We start from the raw sequence: 20457 nt of genomic DNA on the forward strand, positions 1-20457 counted from the left end.
CCTGCAAAGTCAAAGGGAAATCTCAGCAGATATCCTGTGACTCACTCGCTGACCAAGGCTCATTATGGAATCAGATCAGTCCTCAGGTTAGAGAGAGCTCCAGGGCTCTGGGAAGGGAGCTCTTACCTTTCTCAAGATGATAACCCCTTCTTGTGCCTCCATGTCCGTGATAACGCTGAACCGATCAGAACCGTCTTCCTCTTTCAAGGTGTAGGTCATTTCTGAGTTTAGGCCCAAATCGACATCTTCAGCCTTCACCCTCCCCACTGTTGTTCCAACAGCTGCTGACTCAGGCATACTCAGCTGGTACAGCTCTGCAAAAGAGATTGGAGTGATTCTAGCATTTTACCCATGCAATGAGGCATCAGCTGAGATTTCACCCCCTTCCCCTTCATGTGTTCACACACCGTGAGCTGAAAGGGTGCTCTGTCAGCATCCTTCTCCCAAACTAAAATCAATAACACTTCTTTGCAAATAAAAAGCCAGAAAATATAGAGTCATAGATTTGTACAGCACAGAAACAGACCCTTTTGTCCAATTCCTTCATGCCAACCGGATATCCTAAACAGATCCAGCTCCATTTGCCAGCACTTGGCCCACATCCCTCTAACCCCTTCCTATTGCTACCCACCAGATGCCTTTTAAATTTTGCAATTGTACCAGCCTCAACTACTTCCTCTGACAGCTCGTTCCATAGGTGTACCTCCCTCTGGGTGAAAATGTTGCCCCCCATGTGCCTTTTAAATCTTTCCCCTCTCATCTTAAGCCTATGCCCTCTAGTTTTGGGCATTCCTACCTTGGGAGAAAGAGTGTCACTATTCACTCTATCCATGTCCCTCATGATTTTATGTACCTCTATAAAGTCCCCCCTCAGTCTCTGACACTCCAGGGAAAATAGCCCCAGCATATTCAGTCTCTCCCTTTAGCTCAAACCCTCCAATCCCAGCAGCATCTTTGTCAATCTTTTATGAACCCTTTCAAGTTTCACAACAGATGAAAGGCTGGTTTGTGTGTTGGATTGGGCTGTGCTCACAACTCTGTTGTAGTTCCTTGCAGTCTTGGGAGGGGCAGTTGCCAATCCAAGCTGTGATGCACCTAGATAGGATGCTTTCTATATTGCACTTGTAAATATTGGTGGTAGTTGAAGTGCCCATGTCCAATTTACTGCAGCTCCCACAACTCAAAAGACATGTACATAATTCCAATCCAATTATCGATGATCCATAGGTTTAATAAAATAGTGGAATTCATACAAAGAGCCATGACAGGATGTGAATTCTGATCCTAGATTTGAGAAGGAACTCTCAAGAATCTCAAAGGTGAACTATTTCTCCATTAACATTCATGTTCTTTCCCATTACAGATCTATTTTGCATCTTGTTTCATTACCTTATCTAATAGACTGTCTTCTACCATAGACCAATATATTATAGGTTGACAATATTTAGTTCCAACAGTGAATTCAATGAAACTGAATCTGGGGTTTTTTTTAAGGTCAGAAATAAATGAGCAAGAATTAGGTAATGGTTCCTAAATGACACTGTAAATGTTTGAAAATATACACAATGAACTATAGACTTATTATTAACTGCTCCCTAATGGGCGATTCCACTGCCTGGCACTGCACCAATATCAAAGTGCCACCCGATGTCGTGGGTCATGCACAACAAATGGCACATGGATGAATTCCTGGATTGTTGCCAGGAACAATGGAATCACACATCAGCACACAATGGTACCTTCAAGAAAGCTTAAAAATGAACTTCAGGAAAAGTTTCAACTGAAAGATATTATTAAGCTGGACAGGGTTCAGAAGAGATTTACCACGATGTGGCTCGCTATGGAAGATTTGAGTTAGAAAGAAAGGATGGACAGGCTGGGAACTTTTTCCCCTGGAGCATAGGAGGTGGAGAGGTGACCTTATAGAGGTATATAAAATCATGAGGGGTATATATAGGGTCAATGATAGGTGCCTTTTCCCTCTGATGGGGGATTTCAAGACTAGGGGACACATGTGAGAGGAGAGAGATTTTCAAAAAAGACATGAGGGGCAATTTTTGTTCAACAGAGGGTGGTTTGCGTGTGGAGTGAACTTTCTGTGGAATTGGTGGGTGGGCAGAATTACAAAGTTTAATAGACCTTTGGATAAGTTCATGAACAGGAAAGGTTTGGAGGGATATATAGGTTTGGAGGACCAGACAAGTGGGACTAATTTAGTTTGGGATTAGGCTCAGCATGGACTGGTTGGACAAAGGGTCTATTTGCGTGCTGTGTGACACTCTGACTCTATGATGGTCTTTCAACCCAGCTTTGAGAAAACCATCTTCCAGTAACTGAAGATTTGTCACCTCCCAGTTGTATGGAAATCAATAATAATTATCCAGAGAGAACAAACAGGATAGTTTATTTCAATTTTTTGTAGCATGTGTTCAAATAATTTCTGAAAAGCTCAAGTGAAAAATCAAAGCTTCTACTTTTATTGGAAGTAACACCAGGAAAATTATGATATGGAAAGGCACCATCTAGAGAGTCCACATTGACAAACACTCCAGGCGTTTGGAGTCAGAATTTCTATTCTTGTGGAAAGAAGTCAATTCGGGCCAGTGTAGGATTCTCACGGAGTGATCATACTTAACCAACTTTCGAGATGATTTTGAAGAAATACATGGTTTATAAGAATCTCCAACATGCATTTGTTACATGTACAGAGTTGTGATACACGGCACTAAAGACATTGTGGCAACATGGATAGAAAGATGGCAGGAGGGCAAGCAGAGAGAGAGCACAAAGCCCACACAGTGGCTAGGTATTGGGAGTTTGCTGCAGGTACTCCTGTTCAAATTGTGCATACAGAATCTGGATTTAGAATTTCAGGGATACTGTTGACCAATTTACGAGGTGGATAGGGTGGCAAATTATCTTGAGAAAACTATAGCAGGAAAATCAACATACATGTGGGAGCAGTTAAGCACAAGGTAGGTAAATCCAGGAAGAGAAGTCTAATTGTGCTTAGTGTGATGACATTACTAATTCTGACTGAGTTATAATTTCATCCAGAAGTAAATTGTATAAGAAATGGATATGGATAACTTTTACTGTAGGGTTTGTCATGTGGTTGAGACAGAGGTGCACTGTTGCGATAAAGTAGAGGGAGTGCCTTTACATTACTTCGAAACACGCAGCACATAATCTGAATTTCTATGATTTATGTCAAACATTTTGCTCAGTAAAAATCATTTAAAAGAACACACTTATTTTATATAATTGCAATAAACTATCCTGTTTCTTCAGAGGCTTTGTTGTTCTCCCTGGATAATTTTTTTTCAATTCCATATCAGTGGGGGAGTGGAATCTTCAGTAACCAGGAGGTAGTTTTCTCAAAGTGGGGTCAGAAGGTCATTAGTTGAAATCTTGCCTGAAGTTTATTTTCAGCTTTAGTGTGATTAAAATGTGTAACTTGTTACCACGGCAAATGATTGAAGCAAATCAGGTGTTTACGTCCAACAGGAAAGCAGATGAGTACATGAGAGAAAAAGGAATAGAAAGGATTGCTGCAGGGCTTAGAGCAGGCAAACAGATGGTGAGGAGATACCAGTGGGATATAATGACCAATCCAGATGGTGAGGAGATACCAGTGGGATATAATGACCAATACAGATGGTGAGGAGATACCAGTGGGATATATTGACCAAAACGATGGTGAGGAGATACCAGTGGGATATAATGACCAATATAGATGGGTTTGGCCAAAAGGAAGTCACAACATCACAATTATCAGAGTCTCTCACTGAAATGGTATATTTGGAGCAGTGTCGACAGTACATGCGACTGCGTATGTAGAAATGAGATTAACAGCGACTTTTGCAGTGGGGTTGTCAAGAAAGGTAGAAGTTGCTTCTTGATGTGCATGGTCATGGGCTTCAGAGAAGTGAGTATTCAGGAATGACACTCGTGTATACAGGAGTGGGATACAGAGCGCAGGTATAGGAGTGGGGTACGCAGCACAGATAGGGGAGTGGGGTACACAGCAGCGGTACAGCAGCAGGGTACACAGCATGGGTACAAGGGTGGGGTACACAAGATGGATAGGGGAGTGGGGTACACAGCAAGGATACTTGAGTAGGTAACACAGCACGGGTACGACAATGGGGTGCACGGCGCGGCTATGGGATTGGGCTACACGGCGCAGGTATGGGATTGATATACACGGTGCGGGTACGGGATTGGGGTACATGGCGCGGGTACAGGAATGGAGTACACAGAGCGGGTACAAGGCTGGGGTACACAGTGCAGGTACGGCAGTGGGGTACACAGCACGGTTATGGGATTGAGGTACACGGCACGGGTACGTGAGTGGGGTACGTGGCGTGGGTATTGGAGTGGGGTACACAGTGCGGGTACGGGAATGGGGTACACGGACCGGGTATTGGAGTGGGATACACAGCACGGGTATGGCAGTGGGGTACACAGCACAGTTATTGGATTGCGGCACATGGCGCGGGTGTGGTATTGGGGTACATAGCACAATTATTGGATTGCGGTACACGGTGTGGATATGGGAGTGGGGTACACGGCATGGTTACGGGATTGGGGTACATGGCACGGGTACAGGAGTGGGGTACAAGGCGCAGGTACGGCAGTGGGGTACATCGCATAGTTACTGGATTGGGGTACATGGTATGGTTACAGGATTGGGGTACACAGCGCTGGTATGGCAGTGAGGTACACGGCACAGTTACGGGAGTGGGGTACACAGTGGCGGTACGGGATTTGGGTACACAGTGCAGGTACACGAGTGGGGTACACAGCGCAGGTACGGGATAGGGGTACACAACACGGTTACAGGAGTGGGGTACACAGCACGGGTACGGTAGTGGGGTACACAGCACGGGTACAGGAGTGGGGTACAAGGCGTGGAAACAGGGGTGGGGTATAAAGCGGGTGTTGGGGAGTGGGGTACACAGCATGCGTACAGGAGTGGGGTACACGGCATGGGTACAGGGGTGGGACACAAGGCGAGGGTACAGGGGTGGTGTATAAAGCGGGACTTGGGGAGTGGGGTACACAGCGTGGGTACAGGGGTGGGGTACACGGCACAGGTACAGGAGTGGGGTACACAGCACGGTTACGGGAATGGGGTACACAGTGCAGGAGTGGAGGGGAGAACACAGTGCAGGCACATGAGTGGGGTACAGAGCATGGTTATGAGATTGTGGTACACAGCACAGGTAGGGGAGTGGGGTGCACAGCATGGGTACACTGTGTGAGTATGGGAATGGGCTACATGGTGCGGGTATGGGATTAGGTACACGGCGCATGTATGGGATTGGGGTACAATGCACGGTACAAGGGTGGTGTACACAGCACAATTATAGGAGTGGGGTACACGGCTCGGGTACGAGAGTGGGTTACACAGCATGGGTCTGGCGTGGGGTACATGGCACGGGTACTGGAGTGGGGTGTACTGCATGGGTAGAGGATTGGGGTACATGGCACGGTTATGAGAGTGGGGTACATGGCACAGGTATGGGAGTGGGGTACACGGCGCGAGTAGGGGTGTGGGATACACCGCACAGGTAGGGGAATGGGGTACACCACGCGGGTAGTGGAGTGGGGTACACCATGCGGGTAGTGGAGTGGGGTACACAGCGTGAGTGCGGGCGTGGGGTACACACAGCACTGGTAGGAGAGTGGGGTACACATTACGGGTACGGGAGTGGGGTGCACAGTGCTGGTAGGGGAATGGGGTAGACAGCGTGGGTGCTGGTATGGGGTGCACACACAGTGCGGGTTGGGGGGTGGGGTACATGGCACAGGTACAGGAGTGGGGTATACAGTGTGAGTATGGGAGTGGGGTACACATCACGGGTACAGGAGTGGGGTGCACTGCGCGGGTAGGGGAGTGGGGTACACAGCATGAGTATGGGAGTGGGGTAACAGCACGGGCAGGAGAGTGGGCTTCACAGCATTGGTACAGGAGTGGGATACACAGCACGGGTATGGGAGTTGGGTACACAGCACATGTAGGGGAGTGGGGTACACAGCATGGGGTACAGGAGTGGGGTACACAGCGTGGGTAGGGGAGTGGGGTACACAGCACGGTTAGAGGAGTGGGGAACACAGCACGGTTAGAGGAGTGGGGAACACAGCACAGCTGGAGAGTGGGGTACACAGCATGGGTAGGGGAGTGGGGTTCACAGCACGGTTAGGGGAGTGGGGTACACAGCACGGGTACAGGAGTGGGGTACACAGCACAGGTAGGGGAATGGGCTACACAGCACGGGTAGGGGAGTGGGGTACACAGTGTGGGTACACAGCACGAGTATGGGATTGGGGTACATGGCGCGGTACAAGGGTGGGGTACACAGCACAATTATAGGAGTGGGGTACACGGCTCGGGTACGAGAGTGGGTTACACAGCATGGGTACGTGCGTGGGGTACAGGGCAAGGGTACTGGAGTGGAGTGTACTGCATGGGTAGAGGATTGGGGTACATGGCACGGTTACGAGAGTGGGGTACACGGCACAGGTATGGGATTGGGGTACACGGCACGAGTAGGGGTGTGAGGTATACCGCGCGGGTAGGGGAGTGGGGTATACAGTGTGGGTAGGGGAGTGGGGTACACAATGTGGGTACGGGAGTGGGGTACACACGACACGGGTATGGGAGCGGGGTACACAGCGCGTGTAGGGGAGTGCGGTACACAGCGCAGGTAGGGGAATGGGCTTCATAGCACGGGTAGGGAAGTGGGGTACACAGCACGGGTGCAGGAGTAGGGTACACAGCACGAGCATGGGAGTAGGGTACATAGCGCGAGCACGGGAGTGGGGCACAGCGCGGGTAGGGGAGTGGGGTACACAGCACGGGTAGGGGAGTGGGGTACACAGCGCGGGTACGGGAGTGGGGCACAGCGCGGGTAGGGGAGTGGGGTACACAGCACGGGTAGGGGAGTGGGGTACACAGCGCGGGTACGGGAGTGGGGCACAGCGCGGGTAGGGCAGTGGGGTACACAGCCCGGGTAGGGGAGTGGGGTACACAGCCCGGGTAGGGGAGTGGGGTACACAGCACGGGTAGGGGAGTGGGGTGCACAGTGCGGGTAGGGGAGTAGGGTACACAGCGCGGGTAGGGGAGTGGGACTTTAATGTTTGTATGGGAATGGGTTTCAAAACAAGTGTACAGGAGTGGGGTTTCTAGTGTCTATAGGATAGTAGTCAACAGTGTGTTCATGTACGAGAGGAGGTCTCACAGCGTGTGTATAGGAGCGTGTCAGTATTCTGCCTGATAACAGCGCATTACACAGTAGAGGTGAATGTTCCTCTGAGCTCCGATAAGCACAGATTCTTGCAAATGTAAGCTTGAATTGCTCACATTTGCATTCGACAGAACAGCACCATAGTAGAGATGTTATGTTGATCATCACCTTGTGCAAGCCACTGTTGGAAGTGAACCCAATTACATAAAACAAATATGTTCTTTTAAATGTTGTTTTGCTTAGAAGCAGTTAAACATAAATCATGGAAATTCAGATCATGTACAGCGTGGTTTGAAATAATGTAAAAGTTCCTCCTCTATTTTATCCCAACAGTGCACTTCAGTCTCAACCACAGGACAAACCCCCACATTAAAAGTGTTCCATATCCATTTTTTAAACCAGTCATCACGAGGTGACATTAAAACTCAGTCAGAGTTTGTATTGCAGTTCTGTCACAAATGGAATTATAAAATGCTTACAGAGAGCTGGCAGGGACAAAGAGTGAGGCCCACACTAAGGCTGACAGCAGCAGCAACACAATACCAGTAACAGAGAGATAGTGGCAAAGAAAGAGACCTGTAAGGGTGATAAGTGCAGTATAGAGGTAGTGACTATACCATCTGGAGGGCAGAGTGCCACTCCCACCAGGAGCCACCACAAACAGTAACATCATAGGAGATCGGCTGAGTGTAAAACTGTAAGAAGACAGGCAGCCAGGGCTGGTTAATATAACGGGCAGGGCAGGGACAGGGGTTGGATGGGATGGGGAGGCTCAGAGGTTGACCAATGGCACTATGACAGCAATGGATCTTTGCTCATGTTACACAGTGGATCAATGTGGACCATGCTTATTGCTTTGGCGTAGACCCACAAGCAAGCAGGACTACCAGCTCTGAGGATAGGACAGGGTAGGGTGGGGACAAGATGCGGCAACAATATGTACATACATGTTAATCCCCACTGGTGCCTGGTCTCCAGTTGTCTTAGCTATCCCTCACATTAGATAATGACTTTGCTGCATCAGGTCAACATGCAACGACTATCCCACTTTAAAAGATTCCATGTTTAGGGATATTCCACCATCTAAATATGAAGCCTGGGGCCTGCAGCTTTGAGATCTCAAAGGTAACCCCAGCAGTGACGGACATCACACCACTACCACAGCTAGGGAACACTAGCACTGTGGCATTCACCCCTCCATGGGACACAGCTAGTAGGCGGTGGTCAGCAAAAAGGACAAGGTGATGGATAAACCTTCTTCTGAAGGACAATTCGGAGGAAGAATGTCAAGTCCATGAAGTTGGGTTTGTCTCAGAAAACGTGAACTGGTTGACTATCTCATTGAGCCCCACTGAGGGTCAAATGGATGCCTCAATACCCTTCAGTCTACCTTGATGCAGAAGCAGTTCATCTTCGGCACCACTGTGTATGCGTTGAGAGTGTGTTGCTGGAAAAGCACAGCAGGTCAGGTAACATCCGAGGAACAGGAAAATCAATATTTCGGGCCAGGACCCTTCATCAGGAAGAAATTCTGATGCTGCCTGACCTGCTGTGCTTTTCCAGCAACACACTCTCAACTCTGATTTCCAGCATCTGCAGACCTCACTATCCCCACCACTGTGTAAGCCCCAACACTTAAAGCTTTCTTCAGCAACAGTCTTGAGTTCCAAAGGGAGACAAGTTGATTCTCCTTTGTGATTTCAATCCCAGAGTTGAGAGGAACACAAACTTCCGGGTAGCTTTGACTGCCAGGATAATAATTGGGAAGGCAATCAACAACAGAGTGCACCCCCTGACAAAATGCCAAGAGCGTGGGCTGGTCCCGATAAACACCTATTTCACCAAACAAGCAAATCGGAAACCTCATGGTAACACCTGGCTTCCAGACATTGGTACCTGCATTAGTTACATCATTGTCCAAATGAGGGACCACAAGGATGTCCACATCACCAGCACCGTGGCAAGAGGTGATAACTGTAGGACCAGCCAGCACCTGGGCTGCCTGGCCCAGAATTGGCAATGCTAGGGCAGGCACTAATGCAAGAAATTCAATTTTGATGGACCCTAGGACCTACTTGGAGAGTACCTCACAGCTAACCTGGCAACACCCAACATTCAAGGACCACAAATATCCCACTGGTCTGTCTTTAAATCCATCGTAAGCAGTACCTGCCTGGAGAATCTAGATTCCTCCAAAAGGAAACATCAAGATTGGTTTAATGAGAATGACCAGGATATGCAGAAGCTACTAAATCATAAGCACACCAAGTTCTTAATCTGTGCAGTTGAGGGCTAGAAAATCACTCCACAGGCAAGTGAAGGCTGGGGCTGAACAAAGAAATTCATGTTCTAAAGATGGTGGCAGAAGGAACATGAGAAAACCAACAACTTGCTGGATAACACACATAGATTCTCTAATGTACTCAACACCATGAATGGCCCAAGCACCCAAGGACCCACCCCACATGCAGCTAAGAATGGAATGGAGTGGAGTGGTACTCATCAAGGACAGCGAGGCAGGGTAAAAACAATGACTGCAGATGCTGGAAACCAGATTCTGGATTAGTGGTGCTGGAAGAGCACAGCAGTTCAGGCAGCATCCGAGGAGCAGAAAAATCGACGTTTCGGGCAAAAGCCTTTCATCAGGAAACAGCGAGGCAGTCAGCTCTGATTAGAAGGAGCATACTGAGAATCTCCTCAACCAAGACTCAGTCCACAACATGGATGTCCTGGACTACATGCTTCCTATCCCTAGCTCAACACAATCATGAGGCTGACAAACCATCCAACAGTTGAGATCCAGAACAGCCTTCAGTCCAGACAGATCCATGCAGAGGTATTAAAATACAAGGGTGAAGCACAGTTAACATCATTACGTGAACTCATCTACATCACGTGGGAAAAGGAAAGTGTGTCAGGGAAATCTTGGAGATCCTGTAATTGTAACCATCATTAAACAAAGAGAACACCTTTCATCATTGTTGAGAGAGAAGATAGCTTACTCTGGTTGAATCGAGGAGGATTGTCATTAATGTCGGTGATGGTGATTGTAACAGTAGTTGATCCAGACAGTCCACCTAGCTGTCCAGCCATGTCCTTGGCCTGAATGACTAAGACATAATGGTCCTTCTTTTCACGGTCCAGGTTAGCTACAGCAGTTCGGATTATTCCTGCACAAAGCACAAAGAAGGGGAAAATAGATAAATTGTCAAACTTTGTAGTTTCTTTGTTTTTTAAATGGTACGAATCCTTCACAAAGCTTAAGAACTTAGCCGAGTTTAATGGTTTCTGGGAAACTGACCAGAACAGCGACACTGCCTTATAAGTGTGACATTATATCAGATAAATTTATTAAAAAAACAATCGATTTCCAAGATTGATGTCACAGAATGGCAGACAATCAACCTATCTTATTCATTCATACAATCTGTGAGGATGGCTGAAAAGGGAAGCATTTTGTTAAAGTTGTTCACTTTGTGATCAGTACGTTTGCAAGATCACCAACGTAAAGGAAATAACACTTTTACACTACTTGGGGAGTATGTGCTTAATGGTTGAAAAGTAGATTCTGATTGCTACAGGTCTTTCCATGGAGAAAGCACCAGTTAGGTGATGATTAACAGTTAACTGTTTTGTTTAAATTTAAACCAGGCAGGTTGACTTTGATTGGTCAAGTCATTGCCTGGAAGAATGAACGAGAGAATGATGGTCACCTGTTTTGTTATATTGTAACAATTGCAATCCATGTATGTGTCCTGTCTGTAAAGAATAGAACCATCTGTATTCATGTATGTAGCTTAAGTGTTGTGTCAATTCTTCAATGTTAATCCTTAATACACTTATGATTATTTAATGAATTTTGCAAAAAATCACATCTAATGTTAGACATTGTGCTGAGTTTGACCAGCACTGGTTAGCTGGGTGTGGTCGATATCATTCTTGATAAAGGGCTCCTGCCTGAAACATCGATTTTCCTGCTCCTCGGATGCTGCCTGACCTGCTGTGCTTTTCCAGCACCACTCTAATCTTGACTGTGGTCGGTATTATGCCTGTTGTGAAGGGACATACTACTTGATATGATCCACCAGTTTTTGCAAAATGCCGCTTAATGTGTGTGATAAGCAAATGGCAGAATCTTGGTAGTGATGTTGACCACTAGGACTGTTGCAGAGTAACAATGTGAAAAAGAAAGCTAGCTTCAACTGTTGCTTTGAAATACTAAGAGATGGAATAGGTACTTTGCAGGACTGAAAGAGGCCTCTTTTGGCCTGTTCATTGTGTGGTTTATAGCAAGTAATTATCTGATCAGGATACCCAGTACCTTGCAGGATATCTTGGATGCACCAGCTAATTCAGCAACAAACTTGCAGAGTGAGCAAGCGTCTTGGAGATTACTTGTACTTTTGCTGATGAGATCAATTTTATAGCCTGTGGAATTGTCAGACTGTCAGTGCTTACATTTTCCAGTAAAGGTAGGCATTCAGTAGACAGCTATTGAGAATCCTTAGCACCAAGCTATCAAAGAAAGGAAGCTGGTCTGACTGCTCCATTTCAAAGGAGGACTTGGGTGCAGGATGTAGCCCAATAATTAAATCCTGTCATTATTATGCAAATCAGAATTCATTGAACTGATGACAGAATCATTGAATCCCTTCAGTGTGGAAGCAGACCATTCAGCCCATCAAATCCACACCCACACTCCAAAGAGCCTCCCACCCATATCCACTCCCCTGTAACCATGCATTTGCCATCACTAACCCACCTGGCCTGCATGTCCCTGGACACTATGGGCAAATTTAGTATGGCCAATCCACCTCACTTGCACACCTTTGGACTGTGGGAGGAAACTGGAAAACCCACATAGACAGAAAGAGAATGTGCAAGCTCCATACAGACAGTCACCCAAGGGTGGAAGTGAACCCTGGCACTAAGGCAGCAGTGCTAAATACTGAGCCACTGTGCCGCCCCTAGATCTCCTTAGCTTACACATAGTCAAGTTAAATTTTAAAGACACATGTATTCCGAAATGGGTGGTGTTATAACATAATTCCCACGGTGTCTAAGTTTCACAAACATCTTTGTTGGGATCCAAGAGGAACATGTCTTTGATGAAATGACACCTAATCTCATCGCACCTGCATATTTCCAGTATGTGGAGGATATGTTTGTTTTATTGAATTCACAGCTACATGCAAGTATTTCCTGGCACATCTATAGCTGTCAAGTCAAATAGACATTATTCCTCTCACATAAGAGGGTACTATAGTATGTGACTACGAGGATTGTGGTGTGATGCCAGGTTAGTCGGCCACATTTCTTCTGATTGTGCTAAACAGCTTGTTCTTTCTACTCTTCACTACAGGCCACTGTTAATCACATTAAGCCATGGTGCAAAATGTAAAACACAGTGCTCAATATTAGACATAATTCTCCAAATGGACAGCACTTGCTAAACAACTCTGAGTGTGCAAAGAGAAAGATCACGTACCTATATTGTACCTGTTCAAACTTAACAAAACAATGGCCACCCTGTGACCCTGACTGACAATCTTCATATGCTAAAGCTGGCCTGAAAATTGGGTGTCAATGTAATTTTTAGCATGTTCAGGGTTGTTCCTCAGGATCATGCCTTGTCCAATCAATATCACGGAAACAGAATTTAAACAAAACCTGACGGTTATCTGTCAGTCAGTCCAGGGCAACACCTCGACCAATCACAGTTCACATCTCAACCATTCAGCACATGTATAATCAGTGATGTGATTCCCCGTATCATTGACTTTCTTGTGAATGTCTGAGGAGTACAAGACAAAAATATTTAATAAAAAATGTACACGTTTTTCAGCAACTCTCAGGTCCAGTTCTACCAAACTATTTGGACACAACTCCCACAAAAACAGAACAGCCGGTCTGAAGGAGCATGACAAAGGAGCTTCATGTTGGGATCTGACACAGGAACGAGCTGCTAGCAAAACTGATCAGACCATTTTCCAAACTCGAGCAGTGTCCATCTGTTAACATCTCGCTCCTTTGGACACCATCTCATCAGTTCTTCAATGACAACGTGTGACTGGGGAGAGGTTGCTCAATCCTAGACATATAGCTTTGTTTTCCGGTGGACACTAATTGTAAAACCACAAGCTGACAGTTCCATACAAACTGCTCTCTGCTGCTGACTTGCCAAGGAATATTCTGTTTCTGTGAACTTCAAAAACAGCCAATTAATTAATGAAAATGATACCATTGATGAGGCCAATGAAACAAAGTGTGGTATATGTCAATTTAATGCATCAATAGATGAAATAAGGGAACAGCAACCCCCAGATTTAAATGAAAATCAGAAAGTGCACACAGAAATAAAGTTGACATAGTCTGAAGGTAGACAAGCAGGAGGCTGGAAGAACACAGCAAGCCAGGCAGCATCAGGAGGTGGAGAAGTCAATGTTTCAGGTGTAACCCTTCTTCAGAACTGGGGATGGGTGTAAGGGCAGCTGCAGATAAAGGGAGTGGGGGGGTTAGGGTGGTGAGCTAGGGATTGGTGAAGACAGGTAGAGAATACAACCTGATTGGGCGATGGGAACAATAAATCTTGTTGGTGGCTGGGAAGAAGGGTCAAAGAGAAGAATGGAAGGGAGGGGGAGGGGCTTGGAAGGGAGTCGGGAGATGGGAAGGGAGGATATTTGAGATTGGAGAATTCAATGTTGAGTCCTCTGGGCTGTAGGCTGCCCAGGCAGAAGATGAGGAGTTGTTCCTCCAATTTGCGGTCTGATTTGTTATGGCAATGGAGGAGGTCAGAAAGACAGTGGGAAGGGGAATTAAAATGGACAGTGACTGGCAGGCCTGGTCGGCCCCTGTGGGCCCACTGAGATGCTCAGCAACCTGTTCCCTAAGTTTACGTTTAGTCTCCCTGATGTGAAGAAGACCACATTGGGAGCACTGGATGCAGTAGACTAGGTTAAAGGAGACGCAGATGAACCTCTGTCTCACCTGGAAGAACTGTTTGGTGCCCTGGATTGAGGTGAGGGGGTGGGTGGGAGATAATAGTCCTAAGGTCAGTTTTGTCTTCAATAACAAGATAGTTCATTAAACTCTCCTATTTGCCAAGATCTCAGAGATATTGCCAATTTATCTCACAGCTGTAATGACATGGAGTCCTGGGTGATATTCAGATAAGATTATTGAAATTGCATTACAAATGTCAGAACACCTCCACATCTTTACCTGAAGGCTAGTGTCAAATTTCATGGGTTACAATGATTTCTCAGTGGTGTATTGTACACCGGGGAGTGGGGGTGTTTGGTGGGAGGATGTCAAGGTGTTTAAGAGCGTGGGAGTACAGGATTTATGCAGTTTCAGTTCAGGAATTATACAAGTTGGTACCAAGCCCTGATTGACTTGACTGGTTACCACAGGACTGCTTTTCAAGGTCTGAGAGCACACGCTCATTCGTGCACCCCCAAACAAACAACCACAAGAATGTACATACACCCACACACATACACCTCGAACATCACACACAACACCATAAATGACATGTGTTCATATGGTATTCACATCCACAAAGACATTGCTCACCTCTTCATTTCCTTTGACATTTGATTCTAATCAAAGTAGCACATTTGTAATGAGGTCAGAACAGGTGAATCCTGTAATTCTTTTGAAAATATAACTAATCCAGAGGCCCTCTTGCCTTCATTGATAGTGCCCTTGCCTCGAGACTGGAGAGGCCTGAGTTCAAGTCCCACCTGCTCCAGAGGTGTGTAATAAAATCTCTGAACAGACCGGTTCAAAGCAGAAAAAGAGTGCAACTAATCCAGGGATTAATTTGCTCAAGCTCATAACTTTGAAATTGAGTCTATTCAATATGTAACTGCTTCTGGGATCATAACAAGCGATCCAGAGGATATTTGACCTCAAAAAGAGGTTCACTTGACTGGAAGTTTTAAATTGGCTTTCCCATCACAGATGCTGCCAGACCTGCCGAGTTCCTCCAGCTATTTATATTTTATTTCTTTCAGATCTCCAGCATCTGCAGTTTTATTTTTGTTCTATACTACTCAAATTAACATTCAGGCAAAAGAGATCTGTTATGGAAGTTAAATAAAGGGATTATGCTTTTTCTGACACAGGTAGACTCTCAAAATCTGCAATTCTGACCATGCTGTATTTTCAGATTTGTCAAATGTTGGGCTGAGTGCTTTGGGTGGTGGGCAATTTGGGTCAAACTGGATTGTGGATGGTCAAGAGACAAGGTTAGAGAGTAGGAACTGACCAGCATACAAGCTATGAAATAGATAAGAGATTTTTGGGGGTAGATGGGAAAGTGAAAATTGAAACATAAGCAGATCAGCTCGGACCTTATTAAATGGCAGAACAGGCTCAAGGGGTGGACTGCTCCTTTTGTGTATGCAAGACACAAGTTTCAAATAGTGTAACACAATGAAAACTGGCACATCTGTGTAGTACCGTGGGAATGCTGAACTATTGAGTTAAAAATCACACAACACCAGGTTATAGTCCAACAGGTTTAATTGGAAGCACACTAGCTTTCGGAGCGCCGCTCATTCATCAGGTGGTCACTCTGAAGCTAGTGTGCTTCCAATTAAACATGTTGGACTATAACCTGGTGTTGTGTGATGTTTAACTTTGTACACCCCAGTCTAACACTGGCATCTCCAAATTAGAACTATTGAGTCCTGGGCAGCTGTGATGTCCTTTGCATAGGATACTGAGTAGTGATGTCATCTTCCCAACAGAGCCTCATCAAATTGTTCAGAAAAGTCCCATCTTCGTTACGTTAAGGGGTGCATGGCACATTCTAAGTATGTCTTCTCAAATGGAGGTGAAATATCTCATGGTGCTATACAAAGAGCAAGAGAGTTTGCTCTGATGCCCTTGACAATACTTATCTCTGAAATAACATTTACCAGATTATCTGATCATTAACAAATTGTTGTTTTTGGATTCATGCCATGCTTAAATTAGCCATTATGCTTTCAACAATAATACAGTTCACTGGTTTCAGAGTGCTTTTAAACTTGTGAACAGTGCTGTATTGAAGTTTTCTCTTACTATTCCTATTTGCTTTTATTTTGGAGGTAATCAAATTGTCATCAGAAACAGAGCAGCTCAGATCCACACATCAAAGGTCTCTGGGATTTTACGTTACAATGCTGTTTGATTGTCCACCAATACAGACCCACTAATTGAATCTGCAAATGCAGTTAGAATGAAGGGCTCAGCTCGAATTGTTGAGCACTTCTGCAGGTGCAGTATTAATTAAATTATCTGTTAGACATGCAAATACACACGTGTGCAGATGGAAAATTCCTTTTGCAGAGTTTCCAATAGAAATGCCTGAGAAGGCTGTATGGCATTTGGCAGCAGCTGAGAGCAGCAAATTAGAAATTCAAAAGATGGAAAAGTGAGTAAACTGAGAGCAAACAGATTTTGCTCATCAGGCGCAATCCATCATTTGAAAAGGTCCATCTGTGTGGACACAAACGCTCGGGATTTGCATAGCTACAAAGCACAATATTGGAGGGACATATTGCAGCTCAATAGGTAGCTCAGTGACAACTGAGTCAGAAAGTGATGGATTCAAGTCTCACACCAGATATCTGAACATGTAATCCAGGCTGACATTTCAGTGCCGAGGGAACTCACCCTGACTCTGTTAGATTGCCAAGGGGCTTTCGGCTCTCTTGAAGGGAGGAGTGCATGCAAAATAATACATGGCATTATTCTGAAGAACAATTGAGTTCGTCCTGGTGTCTGGGTCAACATGCATCCCTCTCCCTACATCACTGATCACTGTGATTGTCTGCAGTGTAATTGTGAGTACACTTAAAAAATTCATTGGCTGTAAAATATAAGCAGGAATGTGGATTTGCATGCTCCACTGGAATCCATTTACTTGGGCCATTTATTTAATATTTACTCTCAGGATATGGCATTTATCACCTATCCCTAGATGCATTTGGGACAATGGTGCTAATCCTACTTCCTGTACTCAGTGATAAAGGTAAATTGCCCAAGACAGTTAAGGAGGGAGGTTTGGGCTTTGGCTCAGCGACAGTGAAGAAGTTGTGATAGACATCAAAGTCGGGGCAGAATTTGAAGGTGATGGTATTTCCATTCGTCCCCTTTGGTGCCTGTTCCTCCACGCAGTGAAAATTGTAGGATTAGAGCTGATGACGAAGAAGTTTTGGCAAGGTACTGCCAGGCAATTGGAAGAGAGCCACCTACCTTGCTGATGCCCCACTATAAACGACAACTGTCTGACATGACATACTGTTGCTACTCGATGCCTGTTGTCTCTCTTAATCTTCCATCTGCTTGACTTTCCATAAGCATCAAGCTAATTTAAAATAGGTTCACCACCATCCACATGCGCTTCTAGATTGCTTCCCTCATCAGCCGAGGAAGTACATTTACAAGAAATATTGAACTGACTGTGTAAGATTGCAGTGTTTTCTTTGTTGTAGTACCACTGGTTGATATACTGCAGACAACATTAACTTATCCTTATCTCATCTCAAACTCTGCCCACACGACAGGGAAATACTAGAATACTTCGGCCCAGCACAGCCAATAATGTGGCACTGTAAGCCATCAGCAGCAGCAGAATTGTACTCCAGCACAATCTGCAACATCATGATGCTTCCCCTTCCAAGATTCACAGCATTTTCCAAACCCACAATCACTTCAATTGAGAAGGACAAGGGCAGCAGATACAAGGGATACCACCTCTTGCAAGTTCAGCTCCAAGCCATTCACCACCCTATCTTGGAAATATATCACTGTACCTCCACTGTCGCTGGGTCAAAATCCTGGAATTCCTTCTCCACGGACATCAGGGGTCTATCCACAGTTCAAGAAGACAGCTCCCACCACCTTCTCAAGGAAAACTAGGGATAGGCAATAAATACTACCAGCCAGCCACTCCCTTGTCCCATGACTGAATAAAAAATAATTCATATTTTCAGTCATCAGTGGTTTTTTTTTTAAAAATGCAGTGTGTGAGGCACAGAGCAGAATACAATCTATCCAAATTAAAAGTATTAACATTCTGTGATGATGTTGCTCCTTTAACAAGGTTATGTTGTCTGAGGTTTGTTTGTCAGAGGGGTTGTAAAGATAGAGGTTCTGATGTGTCTGGGTTTATCTACTTGGAAAAGCTTTCAAATTAAAACAAAAACACTTGTACAATGAAAGAGGAATGGTCAGTTCTCCGAGTACAGCTTTTCTCTCGTTTGTTTTGGTTTCAGCAGTCGGACTGTTCTGTTTGCAGCTGGTCAAGTTCAAGCGGTGAACCCAGAGAAACTGCTGGACCCAAAGAAACAGCTCCATGTTTATCCTCTCTCTCTCTCTGACATCTCTCCTGTAAGAACCTGTGTTTGATTTTACGTTTTTTGCCAAGGGGGTGTTTATGGGATTTTGCAAGTATTTGGAACAGCATCATTATGTTGCAATACTCGATTGGGGTTTCAAATAGTTATGTTATTCTATAACCTGTTATCTTTTGTTCGCGTATAAATAAATTCTGATTTGTTTAAGACAGAGTGCTTGGGCCATCTGCACCACTCCTGGTACATCCACTTTCCACCTGATTAAAACAACAGGAAAAATTAGAGTCTGGGCTACCTTCTTGGAACACTCTGAGGGGTCTGGCCTGGTCCATAATAATTCTCAGTAGCACTATACTGGCAATCAAACAGCAAGCTTGGTTATTCTGAAATGAGGAAGAAAGAACTCTTTACAATCTACTCAAACTTCCAAAGAATGAGCAACTAAGCCCTTTTCATAATTGCTTGGATGATTGATCCGATTTGGGGAAAAATTAGTTTGCCATTTTGCTGTTCTGACAAGATACTTTTTCTTTTTCTCCCTCAATTGTCCATCTTTCTTGCTTTTCAATGGCTTCTTCAAGAGATATTTCAGTCTTTGTGCACTGTTGTAGATCAATAGCTTTCCCTTTGTCCAAATGTCCCTTCATCACTCTTACAGATTATCTGTGTCTCCATCCTAGAATTGATTTGGACTCTCCCTGCCTTCCCTTTGGATTGATCATTTGTAATGATAATCAGCATTCTTGACTAGTAACAGTTAATCTTCCAGTACAAATACAGCAATTCCATTTAGCCAACTGAGTGGAAAATTTCCAGGTATGCCATGGTCACAAAACAGCAGGACAAATCCAACCTGGCCAATTATCATCTCCTCAGTCTCTTCTCGATCACCAAAGTAAATAAGGTGCTGGTGACGGTGCTATCAAGTTACAATTAGTAATAACCTGCTCGGTTTTGGTTCCTTCATGATCACTTGGTTCCAGGCTCACAGTTTTGTCCAAACTTGGACAAGAGTTACTTTTTTGGAGGGGAGAGTGATTGCTCTTGACCCAACGGAGCCCGAGCAAAATTAAAATCAATGGGAATAGGAAAGAAAACTGGTTCGAGACGTAACTAGTACAAAATAAAATTGTAGTTATTGGATGCCACGCACCTCAGCCCAAGAACATCGCTACAGAGCTTGCTCAGGGGTCCTGTGCTCAATGATTGCCAGTTTTGGCAGTTTTATCAATGGAATGTTCACTGGATGAATGCACAGGTCTATTCACAAGTTCTTAGTTAACTGAACAATCTATCCCTGCACGCAGCAAAATTTGACCAAATTGCAAACCAGGGCTGGCAACTAGCAGATAACGACAGTCCCAAGGAAATGTCCAGCTATCTTCTTCGATATTCAAGACTATTTTTACTGTTACTGAAGCCCCCAGCTTCAATCTTCTTGGGGTTACCATTGAGTTGAAATTAAGTTGGCCAAGTCATATAAATACTAGCTGAAAAATGTGTTGCTGGAAAAGCGCAGCAGGCCAGGCAGCATCCAAGGAGCAGGAGAATCGACGTTTCGGGCATAAGCCCTTCTTCAGGAATGAGGAGGGTGTGCCAAGCAGACTAAGATAAAAGGTAGGGAGGAGGGACTTGGGGGAGGCGCATTGGAAATGTGATAGGTGGAAGGAGGTTAAAGTGAGGGTGCTGAGTTCGAGGGTTGGTACTGAGACACGGTGGGGGGAGGGGAAATGAGGAAACTGGAGAAATCTGAGTTCATCCCTTGTGGTTGGAGAGTTCCTAGGCGGAAGATGAGGTGCTCTTCCTCCAGGCGTCGTGTTGCTATGGTCTGGCGATGGAGGAGTCCAAGGACC

At 45.3% G+C, this 20457-nt stretch overlaps 1 protein-coding gene across 2 annotated transcripts in view; it reads right to left on the reverse strand.

Moving 5' to 3' along the window:
• Positions 1-20457, reverse strand: part of LOC122560006 (cadherin-22-like) — an 837716-nt gene that overhangs the window by 323405 nt on the left and 493854 nt on the right. For both annotated transcript variants that reach the window (XM_043710157.1, XM_043710158.1), the window contains 2 exons: positions 10256-10423; positions 127-314 (listed from right to left, as the gene is read on the reverse strand). In XM_043710157.1, coding sequence (XP_043566092.1) covers positions 127-314; positions 10256-10423 — 356 coding nt within the window. The remainder of the gene's footprint in view (positions 1-126; positions 315-10255; positions 10424-20457) is intronic.

The sequence above is a fragment of the Chiloscyllium plagiosum genome, chromosome 20, assembly GCF_004010195.1.
Source record: "Chiloscyllium plagiosum isolate BGI_BamShark_2017 chromosome 20, ASM401019v2, whole genome shotgun sequence".
Taxonomy (NCBI): domain Eukaryota; kingdom Metazoa; phylum Chordata; class Chondrichthyes; order Orectolobiformes; family Hemiscylliidae; genus Chiloscyllium; species Chiloscyllium plagiosum.